The sequence below is a fragment of the Anguilla anguilla genome, chromosome 12 (assembly GCF_013347855.1).
Source record: "Anguilla anguilla isolate fAngAng1 chromosome 12, fAngAng1.pri, whole genome shotgun sequence".
In the NCBI taxonomy this organism is placed as follows: domain Eukaryota; kingdom Metazoa; phylum Chordata; class Actinopteri; order Anguilliformes; family Anguillidae; genus Anguilla; species Anguilla anguilla.
This window is the reverse complement of record NC_049212.1, coordinates 36,054,687-36,072,348: the sequence shown is the minus strand read 5'-3', so window position 1 is coordinate 36,072,348 and position 17,662 is coordinate 36,054,687. Positions and strand designations below refer to the sequence as shown.

The 17,662-nt window shown below is 47.2% G+C and overlaps 1 protein-coding gene across 1 annotated transcript; it reads left to right on the top strand.

The window, feature by feature from the left end:
- Positions 1–4,064: 4,064 nt before the first annotated feature.
- Positions 4,065–17,286, top strand: trmt9b (tRNA methyltransferase 9B). Its single transcript, XM_035386499.1, has 4 exons — positions 4,065–4,488; positions 11,504–11,704; positions 12,849–13,022; positions 14,750–17,286. The coding sequence occupies exons 2-4, from the start codon at positions 11,551–11,553 to the stop codon at positions 15,721–15,723; spliced, it is 1,302 nt and encodes a 433-aa protein (XP_035242390.1). The 5' UTR covers positions 4,065–4,488; positions 11,504–11,550; the 3' UTR covers positions 15,724–17,286.
- Positions 17,287–17,662: the final 376 nt, after the last annotated feature.

The following is a 17,662-nucleotide window of genomic DNA, read 5'->3' as shown; positions in this document are numbered from 1 at the left end:
TAGTTTTTTCCCCCATTCGGTAACTCTTCTCCTGGGTGCAGCGGTTCGCATTGATGCCTTTTGAGAGGTTCCGGGTTCGAGTCGCGGCCGGTCCGGATGTCCTGCGTGGAGTTTGTGTGTTCTTCCCGTGTTTCGCCTTGGTACTTGGGTTTCTTCCCACGGTCCAAGGACAAGAAGCCCAGGGACTAGGACAAAACTGAAAAAAAAAAATTTGCCTCCCTGTGGCTGCCTTTACAGGAAACTCTGGCTACCTTCACAGACGTTATTAATGTGTCGTATAAATAAAAAAAAATGTATTTAAGGTTTCCACAGTGAGAGATTTTACTTTTTTTTGGTGCGAGCTCACCTGTAGTATACTTGTGTGGGTTCTAGAGTAAGAAATCTAATGATATATCAGAGGGATGTGTTTGTTTTTTCTGCATCACTCATGCTAACCCAAGGAGTGAGTGGTGCAGCACATACAAACACATCCCTCTGATATACCATTCCATTTCCTTCACTAGAACCCACTTTTTGAATTTCCAACTGTACTGTTCTCTTACAGTTGCAAATTCAAAAAGTGGTTTGCCAATCAGTTTACTGCTTGAGTTAAGACGAACGGCAGTAAGACCCACACTAATTATATTGTGACACTATCAGATTTTTATTTATTTTTATTTATTAGGTAATAGGCTGAAAATGTTTGTTTTCGTTTCTGGTTGGCAGCTACACATAATGTCATGGAAACTCAAACGTCTCCCAGGAGACGCCAGTTAATGATTTAAGGCTTTCAGTTAATGGTCCTGGCGCGTGTGGAGACATTTGCTTTGAACTTCAGTGACATGCTGCTGGGAGTTCAGGACTACCAGTAAAAACAAATTACTACACGGTCTGATGTTAAGGATTTTAAAAAATCTCTTTTATAATGAAACGATTTGAGGCCTGGTATGAATGATCATGGTTATTTATGCTGCCTGTGGCTAACCCAGTTTCTTCACAACAGCGTTGGATTGTTTTGTTTTTAAATGGACGGGTAGTTTTAGAGAATATTCTTATTAACCTGTGTGTGAAGTCGCCATTTTGAGCCCTTGTGTGGCTAGCCTGTTGGTTGCTCCTGATGATAAAGGTTCAGTTTGGTGTAAAGGTATTGATTACCAGATTTCACAGACGCATCAGTAGGTTTAAATTCTGTGAGAAGCTTCTAGTTTCTTTTTTCCTCGTCAATAACTGGACAGAACTTCACACACTGGGAGGGTCACAATTGTCCTTACCTTTTACGAGCCGAATACTCCGTAAGAAAACCTATGATGAAAGGAATACTTCTAGGCTGCGATATTGCCTCTGTGCCTCGTGAACGTTGAGGGAAGTAGGAACATCTTTTGTGTGACACGTCCTTCATCTCAGGAGATTCTCGCTGATTATGGTGCGCGGAGGCTGGTGACAACGGATGTCCTCGCTTTGGTGAAATTGGTTTCCGGTCCTGATAAAAAGACCGGTACTCAGTCACACGATCTTCCCTGGCAGCGCTGTTAGTGCCGTGGTTACTCACGGCGCTGTGGGGAGGTTGGGGCTGCCCCAGCCCCTGTTCCTGGAGATCTGCCGTCCGATCTGTAGGCTTTCATCTCGACCCTAATTTGGCACACCTGATTCATTAATTAGCAGCTCAACGCAATCCCAAGCTGTCGAACGAGGTGTTCTTCGTTAGGGTCGGAGCGCAAACCTACAGGACATTGGGTCTCCCGGGAACAGCCCTGCTGTTCGTGAAATTGGGATCAGCAGAGACACCATCTTGCTTTTCTGTATTTCAAAACTCTTCATTTTCTTGTTGGAACACCTTTGATCACACAATATGCTACAGAGAAAATAGGGGGAAAATACTAAGGAAAGCTATTAAGACACGATATTTCAAGGTCTCACGGTAACTCTCCTTTGACGTTTAAGCGAATCAAAGAGTTGGATTCTTAAGTGAAATGGTTTCTGTGAAGAATAAAAGCATCGACATGTTAAGAATTTAGGAGTTTCAATACTGCTTTAAAACGAAGTGGCAGTTACACGAGTGTACCGCTGGTGTGAGTCATGACCCATTTCGTGTTGAAAACATTCCATTGTTCACTGGAAACATCAGCACGATGTTTGCAAATGTTACCATGGTCACTGCCTCTCACTGCCTCGTACTAGGGCCTGTGTTTTACCTGGGGGTCCTGGAAGGTACTGTTGGGAGGTCCCTGGCCAAACTTGATATGACTATATAGATTTTTGGAAAATATTTCCAAATGTATAACCTTCTTTTAAAATAGAACCCTTTTTTAAAGTTATAATGGGGTTCCCCTGGATGCCTTTGAGCCTTGGTGTGGGGTGGGGGGGGGGGTCCCTGGATTGGAGACCCCTGCAGTAGAGAAATGAAAGGTGCAGCGTGCTGTAGGGGTGCTTCAGTGAGCCGTGTTCCCGAGGGCTCGTTTGGCATTAGAGCCGTATGGAGGTTTGAGTGGTACTGATGCACATTGTTGTGTCATCTGCTATCGTTCCTGCTGTCTGTGCCTGTGCTCCCTGGCAACGCAACCATTCGGGGGCGTCTGTTTGTTTCCTGTGTGGACTCACCTGTGTGTGTGTGTGTGTGTGTGTGTGAGAGAGAGAGAGAGAGGGAGATAGTGGGAGATAGGGAGATAGTGGGGGAAAGAGGGTGGCAGGATGATTATTTTTCCATCGATTTAACCATATCAATATTAATGACTCTTTCAATGTTCTTGCATCTTGGCACAGTGAGTTGGCAGTTAAGAGCACATTTAGAAAAATAATAGCCCTTTGAGCCAGGAAAATCTGTTACTGTGCCTAGTGCAAGCAACAGGTTTGTCTGAATCAAAAAACTACATTAGACTGAATGTGGCCAAGCTCAGCCTGAAGAAGTGCGTAGACCAGCGGTGTCTGATCCTATCCGAGAAGCACTGATGTGGGTGCAGGTTTTTAGTTTTATTTTATAGCCCAGCACCAAGACCTGATTCTATTTATCAAGGTCGTGACTGAAGAGCAGTTGAATCGGACGTCATAGTGCTGGGCTAAGTCAAAATTCCGCACCAACACGGGCACCTTTTGGATAAGTTTCGGCACACCTGTCACAGACTCTTCCTTCAGTCTCTTATTCAACCCTGTGTTTAATGTGGGAGCTGCTGCCATCCACGGGCTGCGCAGTATCAAAAAACGGAGGTCATGTTCCAACCAGCTCTTCCCTCCCCATCATCTACATACTGGTTAATTGTTACACAGCACAAGATTGGAGGACATACCTTCATTGGGTTCCAGTAGATGGTAGCATTCCCTAAGAGTAGTAGGCCTTCCCCAACGTGAATCCTTACAGGGATAACTATTATTCTTGCACAATATAAAATACATTAATATGAGGAATAGTGTTGTTATGACAACGGTTTGTGTATTTCTCTTATTCATCGTAGCCAGAACACAGCATTGAATGGAAAGATAAAACATTTAGAATAAAGCGCATGCGTACGCAGAGTGATTAAAGCGATCATAGAGAACGTTTCCCGATGTCATAGAAAACCTCCAGATACATGTCTAGATCTGATTTTGCACAACGCAAACTAGACCTGACTGCAGTGTCTATTGATTACCGTTCTGTTACAGTTAATTAATTGTTGAATATAACGTTTTGCTGAATATGAAATTACTCCCTGTTGTTACAGACGCAGCCTAGATCAGCCGCCTATGACACAAAAAAATGATATCCTCGAGGACAGAAGATATAGCCTATGCATTTCCCTGTCGTTCTAATTTACCCTACACCAGCTATAACAAGTTATATAAGCGCCGTTAGTTAAACTGGATTTTGCATTTTGCGCAACTGGTGAAGCGCACAGTATGCCATGATTTGCATGCAATGTCAGTAAACATGTAGTTTTTTTATTCCCTTGTTTGTGTGTTTTTAAACAACTTGAATCCCAAACAATGCTATTTTCAGTGCATACGGGTTTATAATTGCCGGCAGTCGGTTTCCTTCCTCAAGCAGAACATGCCAGTGTTTTTATTGTATTCAAGTCATGTGAGAAACCTTGTCCAATAGGAGTCGCCGACAGATCTCTGAACGTGGTGTGTTATTTGATCGTAAACGGAATATCAATCGAGCTTTATTTGCGCGTTTGTTATCAACTACGGGCGGTGGTTGGTCAAATATTCTAAATCGATGCACCGGAACCGGTGACCATAGCTGCGCATCCACGTCCTGTGATAGGCTATACGCTTTTGCAGCGGCAGGCTTCTTTAAGCAATGATGAGACGCAGTTTTGTTGCTTGGCGTTTCTGATGTCACGGTTACGCCGAACCTAAAGCTAGCATGTTTAAGATGTCCGTTGCGTTTGGAATGTTGTGGAATACGGCACTTGAATGAGTTTGTTGAAGAGCTAAGTTTATTTGCCTGTATGTCCATTTTCCATTGCCGGAAAACAACAATCCCACCTAAGAGCTAATTCTCCTATCGAGTGTCCTCTTATGTAATGGAAGGTAAGTGCTTTTGCACATAATCTTCAGTTTTAATGAGCAGGTCTTCCTTTATTGTGACAATGTTTCGGAATAATGTCAAACAGCCTAAAATCATATGTGCTTGTAGGACGTAGTTTATGAATAGACATTGTAGCCTAGAATTCGAGCCACAGCTGTGCACTTGAATGTGTGATAGAGCACAAATCATTGGCTATAGTTTTAGATTAGCCTAGATTCAGTGTTCGTGAGTTTTGATACCTCGATGCAAAACTTGTGGGGGGCATCGACAGAACTTCCAATATGTTTTCCGTAGGCTACCTTTCCTTAGGCTATTAGCCTACTGCTTTCAGACAGATAAGTTTTTGGGGGGCATTTAATTCAGTTAGGATAAGTGGTAGCCGTATTTCAAAGTGAATAAAAGTATTGTGTCCTCTGAAGGACTGATCAGAATTTTACATTTTAAGCGTTACACTGTGGCAGTAATTTATACGTGCTTATAATGCACCATTGAGGGGGGAACTGTTTTTAATGTCAGAAATTAAAGCACGAGTGAGAAATGCACAATACTCTTTAGTTTATTTATACATTTTACCAGCTTCCCTGATGGGCCACGTGCATCAGAATGATTGGGGAACAGCCTGAAAAGACTGATCTCTCGACTCGCGTATGTTCTCATTTATTGTCACGAGATGGCGGAACGGACTGCCGAGCCCATTACTCGCCTACTGCCATCAATCTACGGGTTTTGACAACTTCGACATAACGGGGTGTCCAACATTGTGTCTGAATGCCCGTGAGAACGCAGGTTGAACGGTTGGGACTGGCCGCTGCGGCTTGGAAGTTGTCCAGAAATCCACCAGGATGTCTAATATAGTAGCTATGGATGGTACGAACAGAAGTTATAATAAGCGTGGCCAACTGAATGGAAAAACCGACCCTGCGTCATAATAATGCTTCTGCACTTCGTCTTGTCCTTATGGGTCATATATTGTTCATTAATTTTGTTTTTATTATTTTACCCCCAATGCAGTTCTTAGTGAATATAATCCGAAAACATTATGGGTAGCAGAGAAAATGGTATTGTGTAGCCTAATCGCATAACAAAACACAAAGGGTAAGCTCTAGTGGCTAAATATTTAATATTTCAAATAAAAATAGCTTTTCAGTAGTTCATTATTTTTGTTACTTTTTTTTTTTTTTAAAAGAAGAGTTTTTCAGAAAGTGATGCAGCAGAGTTTTTTTTCTGAATAACTCCCCACAGAAACCCATATTTTCAAGGGCGAAATGTGTCCCAGGCTTTTATCACCATTATGATTTTTTTTTTTTTCCTTTTCGGTTATTTCACCACAGGGACACGCAAACTGCAGAGAGGGGTGATTGGCAATTATCTGTGATTTGGCTCTCAGCGCAGGGAGGAATCGGCATTATCGGATCGGTTTGTTGTTCTGTCTCACTGACACGTGTAAGAGAGAAAGAGAGAGAGAGAGAGAGAGGCCCTCAACCTTTGATCTGTTCAGATTGAAATCAGCCTCCATTATCACGCTGTTCAGATGAAACGTGCCTGATGACAATGTGAGCGTTGCCTCGGCGGACAGCGTACAATTACAAAAGAGGAGCCAGGCAGCTGGTGTCTGGGTGCCGCTCCTCTTCTGAAATACAAATTACAGCCCTTCAGAACTGTAGGGTGCAAAATTGGCTCTGTCATAAGTTTCCGCAATGTCAAATTCGGGGGGGGGGGGGGGGAGGTGGTGAGATCCCCTTAGTCACATACAGTAAGTTGAGGCCACTGATGCCAGAGAGCACTGCACAGGCATTCTTAGGTAACTGTCGCCCAAGCGACAAGCAAAATGTGATAACGAGTCCGATAAAGACGTAGTCACCTTTTTTAAACCACCGTCATTACGAAGCCCTGGTTACTGCCTATTCAGTGTTAGTCTATTACAAGCTCAGTGCGTGGGTACATGTGCTGGGACAGAAGGCTTTTTACCAGCGAATGCCCCTGTACCTGGACACTGCCATATAGGAAAGGTGGGAACAGAAAGAAGATGAGCAGGGTATTCACAATATTGTTTTTATCCTTGCATCAAGCGGCCATCAGAGCAGAAACCCATTTGATTCCGCGCTGTCACAAGCTGCTCAAATCTATGTCACGGGCAATTAATCACCTGCTGCAGATTTCCCAGCATGCACTCCGCAATCTGAATGACTTCAGTAGCAGCTTTTGTGATGTCTCTAAATCTACCAGGGACGGAACTAATGCCATAATCATTCAGCCAGACTGGGAGATGATGCATTTTGGAAGATGAATGCTGATATTATTAAATGGTAAAGAGAAGGATCACCGGAACTGTACTGTCAACCAATGTCTCCACTGTGTATTGATTCCAAAATCTAGATTTTTCCCTTATGGCAGAGGAATAGTCTCAAGCATTGGACTGAATATTCTTGCTTGAAATCCCCAACAGAATTGCTACGGTCAGCTCCCATATGCTTGTTATTATATCAAGAAAAAACATTTAATGCATTAATCTTTCTCATCAGTATGCATGAAGACAAGCCTAAGAACCGAGCATAGAAATAACATACTTTATTGAAATCATGTTTTTCAGAGATTCCCACATTATGTATATTTGGACATTGGGAGTCCCAAAATATTTGGTCTAATTAATTAAAATTCCTAGTCATAATGTGTTCTGGTATGTACAAAATTAGGTAATTATTTTGTTCAATGATCTGTGCATTATTCAAAAAGACACTTCATTTTTGTGTGTAGAACTCACTGGAAATTATCCAAATAATTTTAGTAGAAATACCAAAACAGTGAAAGTAAACCATTTTACAAGATCACAATATTAAGTGGTAAAAAAAAAAACTGGACTTCTCATGAAAGACTCAGTCAATTCAAAAGGGTATTTGGTATTTTTTATTTTTGGTAAGGGATTGTCTTTTTCTCTAAGGGCTGCCCTGCAGTCTAATTTTAGTCTCCATTGTTATTCAGCTGGCTTTTCGGCTCAGTGGATATTCTCTGCCTCTTATGTAATGTTGACTGTGTCTCGCAGGTTGATGAATCGAGTGGGATCCTAGGCAAAGCTCTGACAACGCTGTGCAAAAATTCAGCTAGCCAGTTATATAAGGGTTTGTGTTTAGCTATCTTTTTCCAGTGGAGGTGGTTCGGAGTGGGCGGCGATGTGAGCGTAATGGCTCAGGAACTGGGCTTGTAAGGTTGTGTGTCTGATTACCTGCCAGGGTGCTGCCGTAGAACCCTGGAGTGAGATGCTTAGCCTGACTTGCTTCAGTAAAAAAAATATCCAGTTGTATAAATGCATTGAATGTTTAAAAAAAAAAAAAAAAAAACGAATCTGTAAGTTTCTCTGAATGAGAGGGTCTAAATGCCAAAATGTAACGTAGACTTTAATTTTTATTTTCTTTCTTTCTTTCTTTCACCACCTAAAGCTTTCAGAAAATCCCCCAATGACATGCGTGTGTTCACAGGGTCCTTTAAGATCAGCCTGTAGAAACAAGAGAGGCTGCTACGGCAACGCAATCTGTGCTGTGTCTGAAGGTCGGGAGGAGGGAGGGAGGGGGGGAGGAAGGGAGGAAGGGAGGGGGGGTGGGGGGGTGGTGGAAACCTGTCCTGCACAGACACTTTCTCCGGAGCCTGAAACAAAATGACAGCTCGAGTGGGGAGGGGGGCGTGGGCGTGGATTGGGGTCAGCAGACAATGGGCATCGCGTTTGATGGACAGATTTGTTGAAAGCCAGTCCATCGGATGCCAGTGGAAAATGTAAATAAAAAGAACAAACAAACCGAAGTAATGCGGAAGGCGCCATATTGAGGTGAGGTAAGGGACAGGGAGATGAGTACCGGGGGCGTTTTCGACACGTTGATGTAAACGCGATGCGAATCAAAACATTTTTGAGCATCCCTGGATGTCAGGAACCCAGTCGGAAAGATTGTTTGAAGGGTGACAACTGTGTTACCTTCCCCATCCCTCCCTCCCTCCCTCTCCCTCTCTCTCTACCCTTCTCTCCTGCTCTCTCCCTCTGTCTCTGTCTCTCCCTCTTTCTCTCTCCCTCTTTCCCCCCTCTCTCATCTCTCTCCCTCTCCCACTTTCTCTCTCCCTCTCTCTCTTGCCCTCTCCCTCCCTCCATCTCTCTCCCTCTCCTTCTCTCTCTCTCCCTCTGCCACTTTCCCTCTCCCTCTCTCCCCCCTCTCTCTCACACGTCTGCTTTTGAATGCGCACTCTTGTGCAGCAGCAGCAGCAGCAGGGGAAGCTGAGGCCATGCAGCTGGCTCAGTCGGCTCAGTCATGAGGCCGTTCAGACGCACGCAGACGCACGCGGACACACGCGGACACACGCGGAGACGCACGCAGACGCACGCGGGCGTGACGCGCCCCCCCTCCTCCCTTCGCCCGCGTGGCTGTGGCCGCACTCGGGCTGACCTGGAGCGAAGGGGGGGGGGGGGGACTTCACAGTCGATTGTGCGGCGAGCTGAAAATATCAAGGGGGGGGGGGGGGGGGTGGGGGGTTGGGGGGTATACATTTAATGAGCTTGTTCCATTGGATTTGTTTTTGTTCCGACTGAACTGCCCTTGGCCTCTGCGCTCACGGCACAGTGTTTAATGGACGCTGGTGTAGGAGAGCGAGCGAGTGAGTGAGTGGGCGAGAGGACGGGTAACCCTGAACAGACCAGATCTGTGCAGAGGAGGGTGAAGATTATTAAAATCCTCCTTGAGTCTGATTGTTCCCAGGAGGGGAACAGGGAGTCCAGGCCTGCAGGATGGAGTATTTAAATATTATTCTCTCTCTCTCTCTCCCCCTCTCTCTCTCTCTTTCTCAGCTTTCATGGTCTTTTAGAGCGATGGTCACTGGCTAGCCCAGTACATCACTTATTACAGGAAGCCAGTACATCTTAAGCATCACCTGGGCAACATCACTGAGTAGTTAAATTGTGGAAGGCAGCATCGATTTAGTGGGATATTGAAATATTGACGGGCTTTTTGACAGGAAAACATTTAAAGCTAATCCAGTAAACAAACAGAGATGGTCTGTCTGGTTGCTTTAGCACGGCTGGGAAGAGAGAGAGAGAGCTGACCCATTGGATTGGACAACACTTGCATACACGCGCCACTGAGAGTAAGCGAGGATACACGGATTGTTATCTGGATCGTTGTATTTTTTGTGACCTGTGGGTTGCGTTGTCTAGCAGCCTAGTCTATTGAAGACGTGTTCAGGCAGATGGGGCATTGTTGCTCGGTCGTGAGGTTGGGGATTTAGCAAAGCTGTGCAGTTGTTATTATAACTGAAATAGCCACAGGTTTTCAGCTCGTTCTTCAAGGCTGTTTATTTTTCCTTCACAACTTGATGTGCTTGGCTAGCACAGGCTAATTACTGATCATCTTGACTCCCCCTCATCCATTACTAGTTTATTTTTGTCCTGTCTTGCCAGCACGTAATCAGCATCATCATCGTGTTGAATGAGACCCTATTATATGACGGGTGTTATAACAATGTTATGTTCAAAAGTAATAATTACAGCAACAATGAGAGAAATGAACCATAATGGAACAGCTGTGCACCTTGCCACGACAGACAATGTGAGCTGTGCTCCCTGGCTGAGATACAGGCTATTACATCAACAAAATGACTCTTGTGTGACTGAATTTCTCAGAATATTGCTTTCTTTCAGCCGCCCCCCCGGAATTCAGTTCCTTTTCTAAAGGTGACCTATTTTGCCGCAGATGAGGCTTTCATACAATTCGGCAGGCTGTTGGTGTGAGATACTGGATGAGTCTATAGGCTGCTTGGATAAAAAATCAGAAAGAGAAATTGTGTTAGCGTGGCCTCAAGACGTTCTAAGAATACGTCTCTCGTGGCATTATCGCGAAAAAAAAAGAATCGTCCGTAATTTCCTTGCAGAGTCTGCAGTGGATGCTCTGAAAAGCGATGCGTGTGCGTGCGCGTGTGTGTGTGCACGTGGGTGTGCGTGCGCGTGTGTGTGCGTGTGCGTGTGTGTGCGTGCGTGTGCGAGCGAGAGTGTGTGAGTGTGTGTATGTGCGTGCGTGTGCGCCTGTGTGTGTGTGAACCCCTGTATTTTGTCATGAACTAGCAATTACTGCGTAATGCTGTGCATTCAAATAACCGTCTGGCTGGGGAAGCGGCTCTTTGTATAATAATAATAAGCTCAGGCAGCAAGAGGAGCCCAATCCCATTGGGGGAAAAGGTGCTCCCCCTGGCCACCCCAAGAACATCACCAGTCCGCCAGTTCGTTGGAGCCGCCGAAGGGGATCTTGGGAGAGGCCGGTGTTCGTTACCGCCACGCAGCGCTGTGCGGCGCGCACTGTCCGCTAAGCGAGCTTTCTGTTTTCCGCGATTCGCGGGGCCGATTTGTGCGAGCGGCGTGTTTTACGCGTGGCCGAGCGGCCGAGCGGGCGAGCGGCCGTTGGGACAGACGACCGGCCGGGGTCTCCTGCGGCTTTCGTTGAGTAACGGGGCTGCCGTTGCCACGGCGAGCTGCGGGCGGGCGGGCTGTGGCCAAGCGGGCCTTTCCGACAGGAACTCCTCCTTGTTTTTGTTTTTGTATCCGTTGCCATGGCAGCTGTTAATGACAGGCTACCTGAGGTCATATGCGTGGGCTAATTAATGGAGCCGCCGTTTCGCTGGGTATTCGAGTGGCCCGCGAGATGAGAGGTTTAGCTCCTCCTAATAACCCCCCCCCTCGACCCCCCCCCCCGTCTGTTTTGACCCACCCCGACCTCAGCACCTGTTCGCTCATTTAAAGCGTTCGCCTCTCATCCTCCACCGAATCAGTGTTGCTGTTTCAGCTTGAAGTGGCTGATTTCCATTGGAGAGAGCTTTTTTTCCTTTTCTTTTTCTTTTTTTTTAATGCAGAGAACGGTGTCATGTTTTCAGAAAAAGCTTTTAAACACGCCAAGAAAACGAAACTCCACAGATAACATCTACACTGGCGCGGAGTGACGGAGGAGACTGTCATTAATGCTGGCTGTGTTTGTCACGTCTGTCGTTGGTTCGTAGTGCCGAGGTGGCGCGGGACCGATTTATGAGGCGGGCCGGGGGCAGCTATGGAGGAGGCTGCCAGCCAGCTGGAGAGAGACCACGTGCACAGCGTGTACGAGAAGATCGCGCCCTACTTCAACGACAGCCGCTACAGGGCCTGGCCCAAGGTGCGACAGTTCCTGCTGGACCAGGAGCCTGGGAGCGTTGTTGCGGACGTGGGTACGTGGCCTCCCTGCCCCCCCCCCCCCCCCCCCCTGCTCCCTCCGCACCCTACAGTGTTCCCTTGTGTCCCCAAAACAGGTCCTCACTTTAGTGCTCTCTCTCTCTCTCTCTCTCTCTCACCGGTCCCCCCCCAAAACTGCCCTCTGAGTACCAGCTGTACCCTGGCCTTCCGCCCAGCCTCATGCCCTACACTGCTATATGTCTCAGAGGTGTGCTCTGCTGTTCCATTGTCCTAAAAGTCGTCTTTGCTCCTCAGATCCCGCTCTGTCCCCCTCTGGCTGTGTGCTCCCGTAGGTCTCTTTACCCTGATCTTCAGTACCCAGTCAGTACTTTCAAACCGGCCCAAATGCTCTGCAGTTTCACTGGAGTCTCCTCCTTCCTTCTGTTTACTGACTCCTGTCCTCCATCCTGTATCCAAGGGGCCATTAGGGGTGCTTGTTCTCTGTCTAGTGATATTATGAAACTATGCCGTGAAACTGTGTGTGTGTGTGTGTATTCTCAGTGGACGACCCTACATTGTCCACACACCATGTCAAAAAAAACGAAAGAACTCGTTCTTCCTTCCTTCTGGTACAGAGAGAGCAGACTGGCGCTCACCTCCAGCGCTTTTCAGTTCCTGTCGGTTTTGTTTCGCGCTCCTCAGTTTGCCCGGAGATGTGTGAACACATTATTCCACACACACACACACACACACACACACACACACAGCCTCACAGCAGTCAGCCAGCCGCCACTGCTGTAAAAATTTCAGGCCTTCTCATTTGAATAACAAATTTGCTTTTCGGCACCGGGTGCCGTAAGCAACGCACAAATTCTCTCGTGCGAGTCCTGACACGCTCACCGCTTCGTCCGCCCCCTGATTCGCTGAGAAAGTCATTCACACAGACAGCAGACATCACACAACCAATCCGGGCTACTGCATGCTTTTTAATGGAAAAGAAGGGATTTGAAGAAGAACAGCAAATTAACTGCCAATCCTTTTCTGGCTGGTGATCAACATTTCTTTTTAAACGTAGAATGTGTGTTTTGCTTTGCATTTGCATTTAATAAAATCCGTTCTTCACCTTGACTGGTACTTTGGGGGGTGGGGGGGGGGGGGCGGTGATTTGGATGGAATAAACTGACGGAGTCGTTCTTGCAGGCTGTGGCAATGGCAAATACCTGGACATCAACGAGGACGTGTTCAAGCTGGGCTGCGACGTCTGCCGCCCCCTGGTGGACACCGCCCGCGCCCGGGGCTACGAGGTGCAGGTGTGCGACGGGCTGCGGCTGCCGTACAGGCGCGGCTGCTTCGACGCCGTGCTGTCCATCGCAGGTAACGCGCCGCGCCGCGCCCGTCTCCCAGCGGGTGCTGAGGTGTACTACCATCCACCTGAGGTGTACTACTGAGGTGTACTAACGTAGCATCGGGCCCCTGGAGGGCTTTACTGCGGCGAAGCAGCGAACGCGACGCGTTGCATGCGCTCGCGCTAAGGGCCTGTGCGGGCTCTTCAGCCCGCTCGCTCTCTCACGCGGGTTTACCGCGGTCTCTTCCGCCCGACCGCACGCGTGTGCGAGGTCACGCGGTGTCTTCCATCTGCTCGCACGCTTACGCAGCAGATGGCCGGACACACGCGTGCGTCCACAATCTCAGAAACGTTCAGGAATGGCTGTCGCTGTCCGTGAGGACTCCACCTTGAATGCTGCAATGGCCTCGTCACAGACAGATGAATGCCTTTCTTACAGGTTTCAACAGAGAGGAAAGATGTTTGAAGTCATTGGTTTGCCTGGAGATGGTGACTGACTTCTGAAATTCTGTTAATGATTTTCCCAGTGCCGATACGTCTGCCAGTCTTTCTGGCTTCCACAGGGCTATTAAGCATCAATTTGCTGCTTGTCACAGTCAATTGTTCATAGATAATATAGTCCAAACAGCTTTATTGAAGTATTGAGTGAGGGGGTTGGGGAAAAAAAACTGGGCAAGTTACCAGGTTACCAACAAAAAGCAATCCCTAACCCAAGAGCAACAGGCATTTGTTGCCGAGGGATTTGGGTCACCAGGCAACGGATCGTGCGTCTCCTGGTTATTATTCGTGTTCCTATTCAGTGGTATCGGGAGACTGACATGGGCGAATCCTGTTCTAGGAGGATTCTGCCGGTTTGCAGGTTGTAGTAGGTTTTACTGCCTGTGCTAGTTGGGGAAATACCCCTCAACCATCACAAGGTGGGTGTTCCACACTGGATATGAGATGCACTACGTGGCCAAAAGTATGTGGACACCTGACATCCAATGTCTCATCCTAAATTATGAGCATTCACACGGAGTTGGGCCACCGTTTGCTGCTATAACGACCTCCACTGAGGGCTAGATGTTGGAGCATTGCTGTAGGAATTTGCTTCCATTCAGCCAGAAGAGCTTTAGTGAGGTTGGGCACTGATTGGGCAATTAGGCCTGGCTCGCAGTTGGCTTTCCAATTGATCCCTAATGTGTTAGATGGGGCTGAGCTCTGTGCAGGCCAGTCAATCAGGTTCTTCCACAACAGTCTCGACAAAACCATTTCTATTTGGACCTCGCTGTGTGCCCTGCTGAAACAGGAAAGGGCCTTCCCCAAACTGTTGCCAAAAAAGGTTGCACAGAATTATCTAGAATATCATTGCATTAAAGAATTTCCTTCACTGGAACTAAGGAGCCTAGCCAAAACCATGAAAAACATCCCCAGACCAAGGTCGAGATACTTTTAGTCACGTAGTGTATTTTCCCTCTCTGTGTTCTGCCCCCCCCCCCCCCCCTCAGTGTAAAGTGTTTTCAGATCCGAAAGGCACTTTCTCAATGAAATCCAATACTAACTCTGAGTTGGTGTGAATCAGTGGTTTTGAAATCTTCACATTTTTATTATTTAGTCTTTGTGTGTTAAAGCTTGTTTCCTTGTCTGGACTATTTCAGTTACGTTTTTTGGTTTTGTTCAGGAGTGTTTGGTGATTTAGTCACAGTCATTTACTTACTTGGTTAGACAACCCGAATTGCCAATCAATTGGAATTTCTTTTCTCTTTTTTTCTCTCAGTCATTCACCACTTGTCCACCAAAGAGCGGAGGATCCGGGCGCTGAGGGAGATGGCTCGCGTCCTCCGCGTGGGCGGCCGCCTCATGGTCTACGTCTGGGCCATGGAGCAGAAGAGGCGCAAGTTTGAGAAGCAGGACGTCTTCATCCCGTGGAACCCCAACCCGCCGGCGTCCCCCGCCAGCGGCCGGCGGTGGGGCAGCGGCGGCGGCGGCAGCGATGCCGACGACGGCGACAAGCACAGGAAGGCGAAGAGCACGTCGTCCATGGCGGACGAGGACGAGGACCCGGCCCGCGCCAAGGACCCGCGCTCCCCCAAGGACCAGCGGTGGTTCTTCTCCCGCTCCCTGGACTCGGTGCTGGATTTCGGGAGCCTGGCCACGCCCAAACACCCCGCCAGGGAGCTGAACTCGTCCTGCGCTCAGATGGGGGAGGTGGGCGGGCTCAAGGCGTACCGGCGTGCCCGGGGGGTGGGGCTTATCAGGCAGTTCTCCAGCATCTTCTCCTCCTCCTCCATCACCAGCTCGGAGGAGGACGTCTTCGGCTCGGCGCTCGACCTCGGGGGGGGAGGCGGGCGGGAGAGGAGCGACGGGAGGCCGGCGGGCGACAAGCAGGCCGTTTTCGGGGCCATCGTCGGCGGGTGCAGCTCCGTGCCCCTGCCCGACCTGGTCACGCACCAGCGGGAGAGCCCCGAGGGAACGGGCCGGGGCGAGGCGGACGGGGAGCCCCGGGGGGAGTCCCAGGGGGCGCCCCCGCAGCGGCAGGCCAGCTCAGAGAGCATCCGGGACGGGCGGGTGAACCGGTGGGGCGGGGAGAAGCCGGCGGACCACTGCCTGAGGTACTACCACGTTTTCAGGGAAGGCGAGCTCCTGGAACTGATCCAGAACCACGTGGAGGAGCTCCACGTGCTGCAGAGCTGCCTCGACCACTCCAACTGGTGCGTGGTGGCCGAGAAGGTCCAAGTCCGGAAGATCTGAGCCCACAGTATTCATTTTAAATTAACTGATTTTAAATTAACATTTACGATTTCGCCTAGGATTTTAACGGTAATTTTAAAAATCAAGTTACACGATCAAGCTGCCTTTGAAGGCAGAGGTGGAAAATCCAGGTTCAGAAAGAAGAAGCCCTCCCCAGCATTTGGGTCCAATCACCTGGATCTGCTAATTGGCACAATTCTTCCGCCAAGAGGTAGAACTCATTAGGGAAATCTGCTGGCTGAGTTCATGGGTGGAAGAAGCACATGGCAGGACTTTTACTTTCTGACCCCTGGGCTTTCCACTTCTGTCTGAAGGTATCTGTTACTGTCACAAGTACTGTCCTTAGTAGTCATTACTTTGGCAATTTTTAACTAATGCATTTTATTGTAGGTTTCTGGTTTTTAATTCCCTGGATTAGATATAGCCTTTTCTTAAGAGCGTGTAATGATGTCACTTTACAATTGGCGATTTTAAATTACATTTGTAATGAGTCCCCATGTACATTTTTACTTTTAATTCGATTTTGCTTTTAGCCAAAGAGAACCAATCCACATGGTCACGGACCATCATCCTCTTCGGCACAATAGTGTCACTCATCAACAGCCTCTTAAGCACCATAGAGTAAAATGTTGCAGACCGTCATCCTCTTAAGCACCATAGAGTAAAATGTTGCAGACCGTCATCCTCTTAAGCACTATAGAGTACAGTGTCACCGTCCATTATCCTCTTAGATATCCTAGAGTAGAGTGTCACTGATGATCATCCTCTTAGGCACCATAGAGTGTCACTGATCAGCATCCTCTTAGGCACCATAGAGTAGAGTGTCCCTAATCAACATTGTCTTAGGCACTATAGAGTTAGAGCCAAATGTGTTGCTGATGTAGAACAGTGTTTTTGTCATATGCAACTGCTGCCCACAATCTGAAAACATCAAAAAGTTGCACATAATTGCTCCATGCTAAGCAATACGAGCAATTCAAAAAGCAATTGCTTCTAAAATATATGAATATATATTTGAGAGAAATGTCAATATTCCGTGTGTGACTTGGTGTTTTGTGTTTCATTCCGATACGACGTGTGTAAATACAGTGTGTGTTTTCGAATCGGTGGCAACGTCACCTTTCAGAAGAACCGGGTGGTCTGTCGGGCGTGGCACTGCTAGTGAATCCTCAGAAGTTTGCACATCGAATCTTCACTCCAAAAACTTGAATACTTTCATCTGTGCTGCTTACACTTCCTACAGATGTGAAATCAGTGTTGGTATGAAAGCCGTTGTAACCTCTGAGTTGCGTTTGTGTGTAGAACTGGTTTACCATGAGACCCACTTGTGGTTTTTAGCTTTTTTTTTTGTTTTGTTTTGTTTTAGTATTGGCAGGGACAATGTGCTCAAATACTGTCCCTGTTTTACCTTTTTAATCTGCTTTTATTTATTTTGTTTTTTGTCTGTTAAGCACTAAATTAAATAAATACATTTTGTTGTTGGAAAGGTAGTGCACTGATGTGTGGCTGAATTAGTTTGTGGATTAGATGCTGAATAAATCTAATGGTATCAGTGTCATAAAATGTCTAGCTCTTTTTTGCGCATTTCTATAATTTAAGAAAAGACTATGCATAACCCAAATGCAAAACATGCCTGTGTGGGAACAAAATGCGATGAACATCTATAGATTTCTGTTTGCAGGTCTTTTGGTCCCATAAATCTGCACAACCAGGGGACATCAACCAGGTTGACTTAAGATGTCAAGTGAAAATCCTGGTTTTGATCCAAAAAGATGAACTCTTCCATTTTAGTACAGTATGTCATACAGTTTTTTAAGAACTATTTTTCATGTCCAGTGTCGGGGTTGAAATCCTTGGGGTTCAATCAAGGCACAAAACTGTGCTGACGTTTAGCCTACAAAATTTATCTGAAAGCACACTGGACAGCCTCTAGCTTGCC